This window comes from Hordeum vulgare, chromosome 6H, assembly GCF_904849725.1.
Source record: "Hordeum vulgare subsp. vulgare chromosome 6H, MorexV3_pseudomolecules_assembly, whole genome shotgun sequence".
Classification (NCBI taxonomy): Eukaryota; Viridiplantae; Streptophyta; class Magnoliopsida; order Poales; family Poaceae; genus Hordeum; species Hordeum vulgare.
In genome coordinates this window covers 32,484,982-32,499,072 of record NC_058523.1, presented here as the reverse complement: position 1 = coordinate 32,499,072, position 14,091 = coordinate 32,484,982, and the positions used below count along the sequence as shown (strand labels likewise).

The 14,091-nt window shown below is 46.1% G+C and overlaps 2 protein-coding genes across 8 annotated transcripts; one reads left to right on the top strand and one right to left on the bottom strand.

The window, feature by feature from the left end:
• The first annotated feature begins 399 nt into the window (after window positions 1–399).
• Window positions 400–7,097, top strand: LOC123405005 (ribose-phosphate pyrophosphokinase 1, chloroplastic). The gene is made up of 9 exons (XM_045098882.1): window positions 400–600; window positions 933–1,115; window positions 1,448–1,696; window positions 4,551–4,694; window positions 4,804–4,971; window positions 5,121–5,190; window positions 5,747–5,828; window positions 6,385–6,544; window positions 6,661–7,097. Exons 1-9 carry the CDS (start codon window positions 400–402, stop codon window positions 6,697–6,699), a joined length of 1,296 nt encoding a protein of 431 aa, XP_044954817.1. The 3' UTR covers window positions 6,700–7,097.
• On the bottom strand, window positions 2,389–11,670 carry LOC123404011 (pentatricopeptide repeat-containing protein At1g71210, mitochondrial). 7 transcript variants are annotated; one of them, XM_045097916.1, is made up of 3 exons: window positions 8,709–11,670; window positions 8,028–8,148; window positions 2,389–2,762 (listed from the first exon to the last, which is right to left on the bottom strand). In XM_045097916.1, exon 1 carries the CDS (start codon window positions 11,502–11,504, stop codon window positions 8,775–8,777), a length of 2,730 nt encoding a protein of 909 aa, XP_044953851.1. In that variant the 5' UTR covers window positions 11,505–11,670; the 3' UTR covers window positions 2,389–2,762; window positions 8,028–8,148; window positions 8,709–8,774. The 7 variants fall into 7 exon arrangements, with proteins under 7 accessions (XP_044953851.1, XP_044953849.1, XP_044953852.1 ...); XM_045097914.1 differs by having other exon boundaries at window positions 8,032–8,148; XM_045097913.1 differs by lacking the exon at window positions 2,389–2,762 and adding an exon at window positions 7,329–7,784.
• Window positions 11,671–14,091: the final 2,421 nt, after the last annotated feature.

The following is a 14,091-nucleotide window of genomic DNA, read 5'->3' as shown; positions in this document are numbered from 1 at the left end:
ATTCTTTTTTATAAAACTTTACACTGTACACATTCCTTGGAATATTACACACCTACTTCCTCCGTTTCTAAATATAAGTCTTTTAAAAGATTTCACTAAAGGTCTACGTACGAAGCAAAATGAATGAATATACACTCTAAAATATGTCTATATACATCCGTATATAATCCACTAGTAAAATCTCTAAAAAAAAAAGACTTATAAGAGTATTTAGGAACGGAGGAAGTAACTTTTTTCACCAGGCTGACAGAAACAGAGCTACTACGCCGCAGCCAGATCAGAGAATTAATTCATGGCTTCATAAAACCGTTGGCGGCTGGAACTGGGTGGCAAACCCCTCCCACGTCGGCCTAACCAGGATTAAACCCTAGCTAGCTAGCTAGCGAGCGACCTTTCCCCATGCCGCTCCCTTCGTCCTCCTCCTCCTCCGCCGCCGCCGCCGTCGCGGCCGGGCCCGCGGCGTCCCCGCTCGCCGCCGTCGCGGCCGGGCCCGCGGCGTCCCCGCTCGCCGCCGTCGCGGCCGGGCCCGCGGCGTCCCCGCTCGCCGCCCGAAGCCGGGGCCGCCTCCTCCGCGCGCGCTCCGGCCACGCCGCCGCCGTGGTAAGCCGCCCCCACCCCGCTGCTCGCGCAACAGGTTCGCCGGTCTGCTAGTTCCTGCGATGGTGCCAATAGCCAACTGCCACTCGGAGCTCGCCTTCGTTGCGGATTGCTTTCCTTTTTTTTTTTTGGAGCTTTGCCAGCGCACTGTTTGCGCCAATGGTTGTTCGTTCGTAGATGCGGCCGTGCGCTCTTTCCTTTTTTTGTGCTGGCTGATGCGTGCTTCGTCAAACGGATGCAGCTTGATTGTTAGCGTGTAGTAATAATAGTCAGCTTGGTAGAACGAATTTGCTCGTGGCGGTGTGCTTGAGCGAGGTTCATCTTTGTACATGCAGAGGTGCCAGAGGGTCGATCCTGTGAGGCTGAGGGCGGTGAATGGATCGCCCCCCTGCGTTCCCCTGTCCGACAGGTCGCCGTGGATCCCTGTGACGACGCCGATTTTCGGGGACGCAAGCATCAGGAAGGACGACACGAGGCTGCGCATCTTCTCAGGAACCGCCAACCCCTCGCTCGCCCAGGTCGGTCCAATCATCCTTGGAGAAATTCACCTTTCATACTTCTGCAGTTCCACATACTGTTATTGTATCCCCGTCCTGGTTCTAAGAGCACACTCCTTTTTTTGCAAGGGAAATGGTAGGTAAGTTGGTTTAGTTTAGACAAAAGAATTATGCAAATGTGAACTAAGCTTAAAAGGACATGAACTGTGGAAATTGGAAAGCTGTTCTTGAAATGGAATACATCAAGTGGCAAGCCACTTGTTGTAAATCCTTCCATGTCAAACTGAATGATTTGTCACTCAATGTCACTCTAAGCTGTATTTTTCCTTCTTCTTGGATCCTTCTTGTGACAGGAAATAGCAAGCTACATGGGTCTAGAACTTGGGAAGATCAACATAAAAAGGTTTGCTGATGGAGAAATATATGTTCAGTTACAAGAAAGTGTAAGGGGCTGCGATGTGTTCCTTGTGCAACCATCATGTCCTCCAGCAAACGAGAATCTCATGGAGCTACTCATCATGATTGATGCGTGTAGAAGAGCATCTGCTAAGAATATTACTGCAGTCATCCCTTATTTCGGTTATGCCAGGGCTGACAGGAAGGTACTATTTTCTAAATATTGGTTTCTCGTTTTAATTACAAAACAAAAGCCTACACCATAGACTTGTCAGTTGTCACGGCTTGCACACCTGTCCTTTTACTATTACTGTGTAACCAAACTTTCTGTGGTAAAATAAAATCACCCCCATATGTAAATGTTTTTAAACACTAGTTGAATGCCCGTGCATTGCCACGGAGAAAAAAAAGGAAGGCAGCATCATTCATGGTGAGACGAGACACTAACCAAATGGATTTGAAAATGACACTTCGGTTTTATTGGCGGAAACATTTCAGTTTTGCCAATTTTAGTGTAACAAGAATGCTCATGTAATAAAATTGAGATGAAAGGACTTATGCATTTCTAGAAGAAACATGAACAATTGCAGACATGTGCATATTGGGCCATATATGAAAGATAGAAGTAAAAGTACGAATAAAAGAGCTTTGACTGTGGCATTACAACAGCGACGATGCACAATCATGACAATTTTCAAAACCATTATCATTCAAATATCTTCTTTCGTTATTTGCCGGAATTTATTTACTTTTCTACTTTTTTAAGGTCCTAGTCTCAGCTTCTCCAAACAATAACTTGAATCAATATGTCCTTTGCTGAACAAACAAAGAAAAGGAAAAAAAAAGAGCCTTACCAGATGTGATGCACAATATAGAGTGGCACACAATCAAGTCCGTATTACCAATTAATGATTGCACATGAATATTTTTATGCTTATTTACAATCAATCATCTCATGATGCATAAGGAACTCAACACGAGAAGCGCACCATCACAAAGTTACTTAACAAATAGCGTAATCTTGTTATTAAGCCTAGATGTACAATAATGGGGCAGAAGTAACACGGTATCTCCCCTTGCCACAAAGCAGAGTATCTTCCATCTAAAAAAACAGAGTACCTCCCTTGCTATAAAATCTACTCTACCACTGTAAAAAGGCAGAGTATCTTCCTTTGCTACAAACCAGCTCGTACCCAAGCACAGGAAATCAGACAAAATTTTGGCATTTGCTTTGCCTTCTTATCGCGCTTGATTTGTCATGTCCAGCAAGCACTGTTTAATAACAAAATAATCAATGAGCATGTTATACACTCTAAAGCATATGCATACATATACTGGTATACAAAGATTATGGATATAGTCCAATATAATGCCATGTTGCTGCAATTCTTGGCTAATCTGATTGAGGAGGTGACGGAGATAGTTTTGACCATTATGAAAGACTGCAACAACAAGCCACCACCACCACCAAAAGACTAGCTGTCATAGTATCTTTCGTGATTTTATAATATGAGATAATAGGCTGCAAAGTGTTTTATCGCTACTTTAGAGCATTTATCTATGTATTCGTTGGTGTCTGGTTATACGATGAAGAGTTGGGATGAGACTTTTCGCATTTTTGTTATTATATTATAGATGCTGATTTGTGTGAGGTCATGACTACCATAATAAACATGCAAATGATCGCCTCAACTTCCAATGGCAAACACTAACAAACTAAACAACCCGATGCTTGGTATGGTGCATTGGTATTGGGTCGAGTCCAGAGCCTTGCAAGTCTACCAATGCATGGATATTTATGAAAAATAATTGATGGAACAAATGTCGTGGAATTGGGGGCGGACGACATCGGGGCCGTACTTGCCAATGTTGGTGGGATGGGGTAGGGGAGGAGGGGAGGAGGGGAGGTGGTGGGCAGAGGGATTGCTGCTGCAGAGGAGGCAAAAGAGGCATTGCGGACTTGGGGGGCGGACGATGCTGACGGCTTACTGGCCGACGTCGGCATCAAACGAGACAGGCTAGGGGGAGAGGACACAACAGGGAGGAGGGGGAGGTAGTGAGTGGTGGACTGCTACTATAGAGAGGAGTCGGGAGAGGTGTTCGGAGCAGCCGACACCGGCAGCGGGTGAGTGTCAGTGGCCACCTGCCTAGTTCGGTTCCATTATTTGCTCCCCTTTTCTAGAAGGATTGAATGCCTCTTGTTGGATGAGGTGGGGATAGATGGAGCAGGACGTAGAAAATAAGGGTCTATTTGCAAATGTGAAGTGGGGTTGTCTTCCACGTGTCGGACGCAGATCTGACGATCGAAAATGATGGATGGCAGGCATACCATCATTACCAACTCGTTATTTTTATAGGAGTAGAGATTCATAAATGTGGAGAATGGAAAGTCAATGCTGAATAGCATATTCTATTACCATGAGGAGCATGTTGTTCTGGCAGGATAATGCATGATCAGAAACTCAGTCTTAATATAGAGTTCTGGCACGCCGTCCTAATATTTATAAAAAAAATAAATCGCCATATCTTTTTTTCGAGAAAGCGCAAAGGACCTTTGCGTTTCATTATATTGAAAAGATAGAGTTTGTTACAATCCTCCTAGGAGGCAGGAAACAAGCATTCTAATGCTACTTAGTGTACATCCCATGTCTGCGGTAAGATAACCTGAACTCCTTTGGCTCCAGCCCGTGCCCATAAGGTAGCCTCCTCCTTGATTTTTGACATTAGTGCAGTAATGGAGGGCTGTGCCCTGTCAAACACGCAATCGTTGCGGTGCTTCCATACCATCCAGGGTAGGAGCAGGGTGATGGATGCCATCCCTTTCCGCTGTGGGTGGGGGGTGTTGTGTCGCGCGCGGTTCCACCAGTCCAGCAGCGAGTCCTCCTGGTTGGGGCATCCTACTGGCAATCGAAACCACGCGAGGACCTCGTGCCAAATCTGTTGGGTGAATGGGCATGCAATGATGATGTGGTGGATAGTCTCAAAGGCCTGGTCGCATAGAAGGCATCGTGGATGGTGCTTATCTAACTCAAGTTTTTTTTTACTTCACTGCTTTTTCAGTCTCAAGGTCGCGAATCTATAGCTGCAAAACTTGTAGCTAATATGATTACTGAAGCTGGTGCAAACCGTGTCCTTGTTTGTGATCTTCATTCAAGTCAGGCCATGGGATATTTTGACATCCCAGTAGATCATGTTTATGGCCAGGTACTTGCTGATAGATGTTGCTTAAGTTGATCAATTGCTTTAAAACTGGCATGTGATATGATATCCATTATTCCATAACTGTTTGTCTTTGCCTCTTTGATCTGTGAAGCCGGTGATTCTTGATTACCTCGCCAGCAAGACAATTTGTTCAAATGACTTGGTGGTGGTGTCGCCCGATGTTGGAGGTGTTGCCAGGGCACGCGCTTTTGCCAAAAAACTATCAGATGCACCTCTAGCAATTGTAGATAAAAGAAGGCATGGACACAACGTTGCCGAGGCAAGTAGTAGTTAATCTGCAGGAATTGTATAATGCATTTGGAGATGTGCTTTTTCACATGGTGGATGCTAGCCTTATTTTGCCATGCTTTCATATGCTCAGTTCTGTCAGATTAAAGAAGCATAACTTTTCATGTGCATCTATTACAGGTAATGAATCTTATTGGAGATGTTAGAGGAAAAGTGGCTGTTATGATGGATGATATGATTGATACGGCAGGTAAGTTATCCCATTTACGTTATACTTCCTCCGTTCGTAAATATAAGTCCTTTTAGAGATTCTACTAAGGGACTACATACGGAGCAAAATGAGTGAATCTACACTTTAATGTATGTCTATATACATCCGTATGTAGTTTTCTAGTGGAACATCTAAAAAGACTTATATTTAGGAACGGAGGGAGTAGGAAACATAATTCTAAGATTGAGCATTTCACACTGAGGGGCAGTTGAGCCATATTTTAATGTCATAGTATCTATCACACCGAGGGGCAACTGTTTACTTAGGTTGAGGGTAAGACATTTTTTGACACTGTGATAGTGTCAAAAAACGTCTTATATTTTGATACGGAGGGAGTATATATTTAGAATTATTATTTTTAATAAGGTTTGGATACTAGTCATATGAGTTGCAGTATAGTTTAAACTTGGAAAGATGCTAACTAAGAAGTAAATTATAACACTTGTTGCATATCAAAAGTAGCTACCATTTGACAATGTTTGCTTCTGAATATGAATATTTATATCCTAATAAGACTATTTACAATTAAAATTAGGAACTATTGCCAAAGGAGCTGAGCTGCTGCATCAAGAAGGAGCAAGAGAAGTATATGCATGCTGTACACATGCTGTTTTTAGGTATGCTGCTTTTACGCCCATTCCATATTTTCTAGTATGAAGTATGGTAGATGAACTACTGAACTTGCCTTGCTGTGGGGCGAGTCCCGTCACCGCACTATATATGTAGTTACAGACTTATTCCATGGAGCTGAGAGTTTGATGGAACCAGAGTCTGCACCAATTTGTGTGCGCAATTCAGAAAGCGCACATTGTGCTGGTATAGTCTAACATTGTATGTCAGATCTAAACTACAAATCTAGATGAATACAATAACTTAGAAAAATGGCTGGGAAAAAGAATTCAGTGGTGACAATTACCAAATATTTGATGCTAAGAAATTTTGGTTTGAACTTATTTGTGGTGTTAGATTTGTGTCATGGAAATGTGAAACCAAAGTGTAAACTTTCAATAGAGATTGGAATAATTATGCTGTCTTGCTACAATTTCTGTTCATCAGAAAAGGCTGAGATGCAATCATTGAACTTGAATTTGACTCGTATGTTTGGTTGCGTTATTCTGTGGTGACATGTATAGCTCTGATTTCTTACTAGTATGTTTCACATCACCGTTTCAGCCCACCAGCCATCGAAAGATTATCAAGTGGTTTGTTTCAAGAAGTGATCATCACGAACACTATCCCTTTGAAGGAGGAGAAGAATTTCCCGCAGCTGACCATCCTTTCAGTCGCGAACCTTCTAGGCGAGACAATCTGGCGTGTCCATGACGATTGCTCTGTAAGTACTAAAGTAGCAACATCTGATAAGAGATCTTCAGAATTTTTAGACCCTGTGCAACCAAATGCTAGTATATGAATTGCTTAACAAAGCGGCCACATTTTGAACCAATGCAGGTTGGCCATGCGCCATACTCCACCTTGGATATCGATTGAGAACGGGTGCCATAGAGGGTCGACCTGCCGTGGTGTCGACAACAACAAATACAGTTGATAGATGAGATGTCTAGGTGATAATGAGCAGAATGTACTCTTTCTTAATGCAGGAATAGTTGTACAAGTGCCCCTTTTTTTGGATGTTGTCCACTTTGTTTTGTGGAATAAGCTATGTTAGCAGAAAAAAACGTTGACTATGCGTCCGAGTGTGATAAGTACATTAGATGGAAGTTTGAACTGTGTATATAGGCCCGCTTAATCCCAGCCGTTCCTTTTTTTTGACCATTTTAGATGAAAGTTGGCCCACCTTTTAAGTGTATGATGGGGCTGTTCTCACTGGCATAATAGTGGACCATTTATATTTCCTTTTGGGGTATACGTGTGGCATTTCTTTAAAAGATTTCGAAATGACTAGTATTACTCCCTCCATCCCATAATATAAGAGCATTTTTGACACTACACTCTTCTTATATTATGGGAGGGAGGGAGGATGTTTTACACGAATTATTAATTTGTATGCTTTTTAATTCAAACGACACAAATAAACTAAAGTTGTGGCCATAAATGCATGTACAGTGTTTTCATCCAGGAAGGTAAAACGGAAACCCATATGGAGACAACCCTGAAAATATTTCAAGACGATGTTAACCCTGAAAATAAGCCTTCTACGCTAAACAATGTCTCATCTATGCTTCATTCTATGCGTTTTTATCAAGAAGATTGCCACGACAGGCCATCTGATGCTAGCTCCTAAAATCATTGGCCAGAGAGGGAAAAGGGTAGAACAAGTCTCTCCTCATCTACCAGAACGTGTCTGTATCAGTGAAGACTTTGGCACCCTTGATCTTTTCATATATGAATGAAAGTCGGTAAGCAAGCTCCGAAATCACAAACTGATGGACATCGAACCGTTCCTTTCTTTCTAGCACAATATAACTATAAATGGAGCAAACATATCCATCCAATTTCATTCTGGACCTGACAGCGAAAATAGAGAGCCTAGTCCATCGTTGCTTCAACAGCTTTGCACCATAAACAGATCAACCTTGCAAGGTGTTACAGCCATTGGATCTCGAAGCACACACCTAATGCATAATTTGGACCAGTTAGCTGCCTTCGATCTATTCACAGTGCTAGGCTAAGCTTCTAGATAGTGATCATGTCATGATAAGGAATTGCATTTCTTATAATATACTGATTCAGCGGGGACTGAATTATTATTGTTACACTAGGTAAAACAGTGCAAACCTCAAAAACTATGTCGAGCTAGTAGAATACATCATGGGCCACGCAAAAAAATAATATCAATGTTACATGTAAACTGATACCTACGCATGCTATGCTGTGCCAGGCGAGGTGTGATTCAGGACGCTACAATATTAAGTTTGGGAATATGCTCCACATGAATATGTTTAATCCCCAAAATGAGTGCCTGCACAATGCCCAAAACTGGGAGGGAAACAATGTAAGACTATGAACTGAATTACTGTGTGGTTTATAAAACATTAAAAGCTAAACTGTTTCGAAGTTTTGGTCTATTAGACATTTGATAACCCGGATTAACTAGAACGCCTTTAATGTATAGTGCCAAAAAAGAACCACTTTAATGTACATCACACGATCAGTTCCACTAATGCAGTGAATCGCACAAACAATGTAATTTATGCAAATATAAGACAAAATACATGTTCGCTCTTTTATTAAGAGACTGCACGTCTCTTGTAACTGTGCAAGCAATGTGGGATTGCCACAAAAATGATCCATCCAACATATTTTCTCTTGTCTGGCCAATTAACATCCAGTAGGCAGGCTAGTGTGACGAGTCCAAAAATAAAGCGCAAGGGATTCATCCCTTGTGTAATAAGAAAACAATAGCAAAAATATGACTACCAAATATCTCAGTTCTCTGGAAACCAGCAAAAACCTACTGGTACGAAAACTTCTCAAACAACTAGACCTAACAATGAAGTAGAAAATGAATCCAAGAGCGAGGTTTAACAATACATTACCTGTTTTGGCAAAGTCATAGGACTTTCAGATCAACAAGCAGATGCGGGGAGATATGTAATTATTACTTATACAAATGAAATGGCCTTCTGATCATGTGGTCGCAAGGATGTATTGTTGTACAACCTCATAGTGTACCAAGTGGGATAGAACCCGTTTCGGTACATTGCCTCCATCCACCTTTCAGCCTCACTTCTGCTGCCATGCTTGCAGAAGCCATGTACCATTATATCAAAAGTATATCGATTTGGTAGATAGCCCCTTTGGCAGAGTCTTTCGAACATGTTACAAGCAGAATCCATCCTCCCTGCCATGCTCAATCCTCGTAACAGCATGTTATAAGTATAAATGTCCACAGGAAAGAACTGTTCTAGACCCTCTTCTAAAACCTCCAAGTCACTCCTGTTCCGGATACCGCTTGCAAACAACTCGATAAGTTGGCCAATCAAGAATCGTCCTGCCCCCCGACCTTTGATCTCTCCAGCTCTTGCTTCAATAGACCCGGATTTATCTTCTGAACGCGCCCATGCCTTGAGAAGATCGCTGCCCCTCAGTGTGTGCAACAGAAGCACATTACACAAGAAGGCTGAAACAGGGCGCCCTGTTTCCCTGAAGTCATCAATAATCTTCACAACACTGTCATAATCTTGAACAGAGCTCAAAAGGAGCACAAGCTGTTCATAGCAGCTGATGCTCGGGATTAATCCTTTATCCCTTGCTTCCCTCCAAAATACCATTGCCTGCTCCGGCTTCCGAGCTTCACATAGGCCAGATATAAATACGTTATACATCTTGGTCCCAGGTGGCTTCTTCTCATGAATGCAGTTGAAAAAATGCAGTGCGTCACCAATACGCTTACTCCTCAGATAACTCATGAGAAGAAGGATATTGCTTTCGACAGATGGCTCAATCCCTGCAGACTCCATCCGGCTGTACACCTCCCTGGCCACATCAGCCTTCTTAGCATGTCCAGCCCCAGAGATGAAGTAGTTATAGCACACACGGGGTTGGAGTTCACTCCTCCGCAACTGGTTCTCCAGCAGCTCAAGAACCTCACCATACCTATTCAGCTCACACAATTCACAAACAACCGACTGGTAGAGGCTTCGGGTCGGGATGTGCCCCATATCTTGCATTTCCAGTATGAGCCTTGGGAGCACATCCACCCTCCTAATCAATATTAATGCTCTAATCAAGCTCTTGTAAGTTGATTCGTAGCGATATAGGCCCGCAGGGTTCTTGCTGCTCGCTATCTGAGGTACTGTGCATGCCTCTTCCACATTCCCACTCTTGCACAATGCAACAACGTACTTGGCTAATACACTGTCCATTGGCCACGCCTCCTGCTTGAGAGCCCTATCGAGCAGCTCCCTCACCTTATCCAGCTTCCCCTCTTGACACAGCACATTCGCGAACATTGCAAATGTCTGACGTCCAGGAAAATATCCATCTTCCATAGACTGCTCCAATACCAGACAAGCCTCTTCTGTGGCCCCACCTCGGCACAGTGCCCTGATGAGATTGTTGTAGACATCCTTGTTAGGGTTAACCCCAAGCTCCATTCTTGATCTATACAAATGCATGGCAACTTCCACAAGCCCGGCCTTGCAAAAGAAGCAAAGGGCGGCATTCATGGTTGAACGGCCTGGAGCAATGCCCTCCTCCATCATTTCCACAAGCAAATCATAAACTTCACCAAGTCTGTTCTTGCGGAGAAGACGGTGCACAAGCTTATCATACCGCTGACCATCAGGGATATATCCCTCAGCCTCCTTCTTATCGGAAAGGAACTGCAATGTAGTATCAAGCATCCCAGCCTCGATGAGACCATGGATCCACGCGCCATACACATCACATGACGAGAATTTGCCAACAATCTGGGCTGCCTCGCCAAAGCGCCCACGCCGACAGAACTCCGTGACAATAGAGCCTGCAGCGGGGCCTCTGGATGCTTCTGCGAAAGGGAGGGTGTCAAGTAGTGCGGTGGCATCCCTGAAGAGGGCGCGGCGGCAGAGGCTCTTGATGCGGATGCAGGTTGCAACGGGACTAGCAGCAAGGTTGCGGGCGAAGGAGTCTGCCAAGTCGTGGAATGAGGCATCGACAAGTGAGTTGAGGAGTATGCGGGAGGAGACAGCATCCAGGTCCATGCCGCGGAAGCGCATGCGGCCGAGGACGCTGAGCCCGCGCTGGGGGTCGCCCGCGACGGCGTAGCCTACGACGAGCGTCTGATGGAAGCGCGGCTGGCCGGTGGACGCGGAGGTGGCGGCGAAGAGGCGGAGCCAGTCGAGCACCACAGAGGCGCGGCGCGCGCGCGAGAGCAGGCGGAAGACGGCATGGTACACGGCGCGCGTGTGGAGGTACTGCGGGCGGCGCCCCGACCAGTCGAAAAACTTGAGGCGGAGCAGCAGAACCGCGTCGCCGTCGGGGAGCCTCCGCGGGCGGTGGCGGAGCACCGAGAGGACGAGCTCCTCCGAGAGCGGGAGCGCCTCGAGCGCCGCCGCGTCGTCCGAAGCGAGGGCCTCGTAGATCGCGTCGAGGGCGGTGAGCGGCTCGGCGGCGCGGGGGGGAGCGAGGAACCAGTCGCGGAAGGATACGGCGATGTCGGACGCGGCGTCGGAGATGGAAGCGTAGGACTCCGCGGTCCGGGGGAGCAGCGGGGAGAGCTGCGGCAGCGGCGGCGGCGGCGGCGGCGGCGCGCGGTGTGGTGAGGCGGTGGACGCCGAGAAGGTGTTCGACAGAATGGCGAGGAGGCGGCGGCGGCGCGAGCGGGAGGGGAGCGGGGCCAGGAGGCGGGGCATGGCGGGCACCGGCGGCAGAGGTCAGCGAATAGGAGTTGGCCGCCGGCAGCAGTGGCAGCCGGCGGCGGCGGGTGGCATTGGTTGGCGGCGGCGGCTGCGTCTGCGTGCGCGATCTGTGTTCGCCGGGTCGCGGGTGGGAAATTTTGCGGGAGGTTGAGTCTGGGTCGGGAACGGGGGCGGGGCGGGCCGCGCGTTTTGGGTCAGACCCAGACGTGCACGTGAGAATGAGATGCCAACTTGCGTTTGTGGACCAGACCTGGCCAAACGGCCCGGCCCGGCCCGGCCCGGCCCGGCCCACCATAATCATGCCAGACACGGCACGGCATGCCTGAGCCCGATTATTAGCCGGGCCGTGCCGTGCCGGCCCGTCGGCGCAGCCTCCCGGCCCAGGCACGGCACGGAGGCTATACGGGTCGGCCCGTAGGCACGCCAGGCCCGCTAGCCTGTTAGTTTTTTATTTTTATTTTTAGGCTATTATTTGGGCTGATTTTGATCTGTTAGGCTGTTTTTGGACCTATTTTAATATACTGGGCTGTGTTTTGGGCCGATTTTAATCTATTAGGTTATTTTTTATCCTATATATAAAAATAAGTAAAAATAAATAAACGGGCCGTGCCGTGCCGGCCCGCGTGCCCAGCCCTCAGGCCCAGGCACGGCCCGAGGCGTGCCGCATGCCTAGCACGACCCGTTTAAATCGTGTCAGGTCGGGCTCGTGCCGTGCCGTCGTGGCGGGCTAGCGGGCCGGCCCGTTTGGCCAGGTTTGTTGTGGACCACTCTCTTAACCTCGGTCTGAGGCATCATGTTTCATTGCCGAATCCACACGATCCAAAATGTATTTCATTTTATGTGGATTATCATTAATAAAGCTTAGTTTTTTCTTAAAAATAATTTACGTTGGTGGAGAAATGTTTCCGCGAGAAATCGACTATAACATCTCGTAAAAAAATCACCTAAAAAAGCATCTCCACAAAAAATATGTCAATATGTGTCTTCGTATACGAGCTGTTGCTTAGTTAGGGCACCTCCAATGATATCCATAAACTTAAGACTCTCATAAATACCGCATGTATGACACGAAGCAATTTCCTACTGACGTTTTCTGATAACAAGTTTAGTTACATGAGAATGATAAATTTAGTTGTGAAATATGACAATTTTATGTTTGAATGACAAGTTTTAGTTTTTTGGGTTTTGTTTTCTCCGGATGACAATTTTAGTTGTAAAGAAACATTAGGGCAGTGTTGTTTCGTGCCACACGTATGACACTTATCATTTGGATAAATTTACTCCCGCATCTATCCATGGATATGGAGACCAGTCCACTGATGCGGAAGCCGGCGATCGAATGCTGCTCGCGTACATTTAAAACATTGTTTCAACTAATCGGACGAAATTCATGTAAAGGAGACATATTTTCATATGAATCGGAGCACATTCATTACAATTCATACGTTTATCATTAAAAAGCGGTTCGGTCCTAAACCTACCTTACGATGGTGCCCGCCATCCAGTTCATTTGTATTCTGCATTGACCATCACGTCCTTCATTTGTTGTCTTCATGAGCGATGGCGGGGTTCAAGACCCATGAAGTGAAGGTGCGGTCTCCGACAAGGAAGAATAGAACATGGGACCCTTGCAAAAAAAAAGTAGAACAAGGGAGACGGACCGGTCCACTTGGGACACAGTGCCCCGCCGCCTCCTTTGCTCTACTCATCCTCGTAGGAGTCCGCGACATGTCCGTCGTCGGTGTGGGTGGACGTGAGGTTAGTGATTGACGTGGACGGCCCGTCACTGTCCACGTGCCACATGCGCCCCCGGAAGTTGGAGAGCGGCGCATAGGATGTGCAATTGGCGGTGTTGGAGTCCTCGACTGGCGGTGTCGCCCCGCAAGTAGGCCACAATGAGAATACCAAGAGGGAGTTCTAGGAAGGCCTAGAGGACATGGTTAGGAGTGTACTGATTGGTGAGAGACTCTTCATAGGAAGAGACCTCAATGGACACGTGGGCACATCTAACACAACTTTTGAAGGGGTCCATGAGGGATTTGGCTATGGCGTCATGATTCAAGAAGGAGAAGATGTCATAAGCTTTGCGTTAGCCTACGACATGATCGTAGATAACACCCTCTTTAAGAAGATAGAATCACATCTAGTGACTTACAGTAGTGGTCAACACTCTAGCCACATTGATTTCATCCTCTCGAGAAGAGAAGACACGCATGTGTGTCTAGACTATAAGGTGATACCCATAGAGAGTGCTGTTCCTCAACATAAGCTTCTGGTTGCTTACTTCCACTTTCGGATTCGTGTCCAGCGGGACAAGCATGCCAAAGTCGCTAGAACGAAGTGGTGGAAGCTCAAGGGAGAGGTAGCTCGGGCGTTCAAGGAGAGTGTTGATACGTCCATTTTGCATCATGCTTTCATGTTGATATTTATCGCTTTATGGACTGTTATTATACTTTGTGGTACCATACTTATGCCTTTTCTCTCTTATTTTGCAAGGTTTATTTGAAGAGGGAGAATACCGGCAGCTGGAATTCTGGACTGGAAAAGGAGCAAGTCTGAGTCCTCTATTCTGCGCAACTCC

Excerpts from the sequence above, each read along its gene's own strand:
- LOC123405005 (XM_045098882.1), top strand. The coding sequence starts at position 400 with ATGCCGCTCCCTTCGTCCTCCTCCTCCTCCGCCGCCGCCGCCGTCGCG. Across the intron at positions 601-932 it reads CCGGCCACGCCGCCGCCGTG|AGGTGCCAGAGGGTCGATCC; the intron begins GTAAGCCGCCCC and ends TTGTACATGCAG. Across the intron at positions 4,695-4,803 it reads TAGATCATGTTTATGGCCAG|CCGGTGATTCTTGATTACCT; the intron begins GTACTTGCTGAT and ends TGATCTGTGAAG.
- LOC123404011 (XM_045097916.1), bottom strand. The coding sequence starts at position 11,504 with ATGCCCCGCCTCCTGGCCCCGCTCCCCTCCCGCTCGCGCCGCCGCCGC.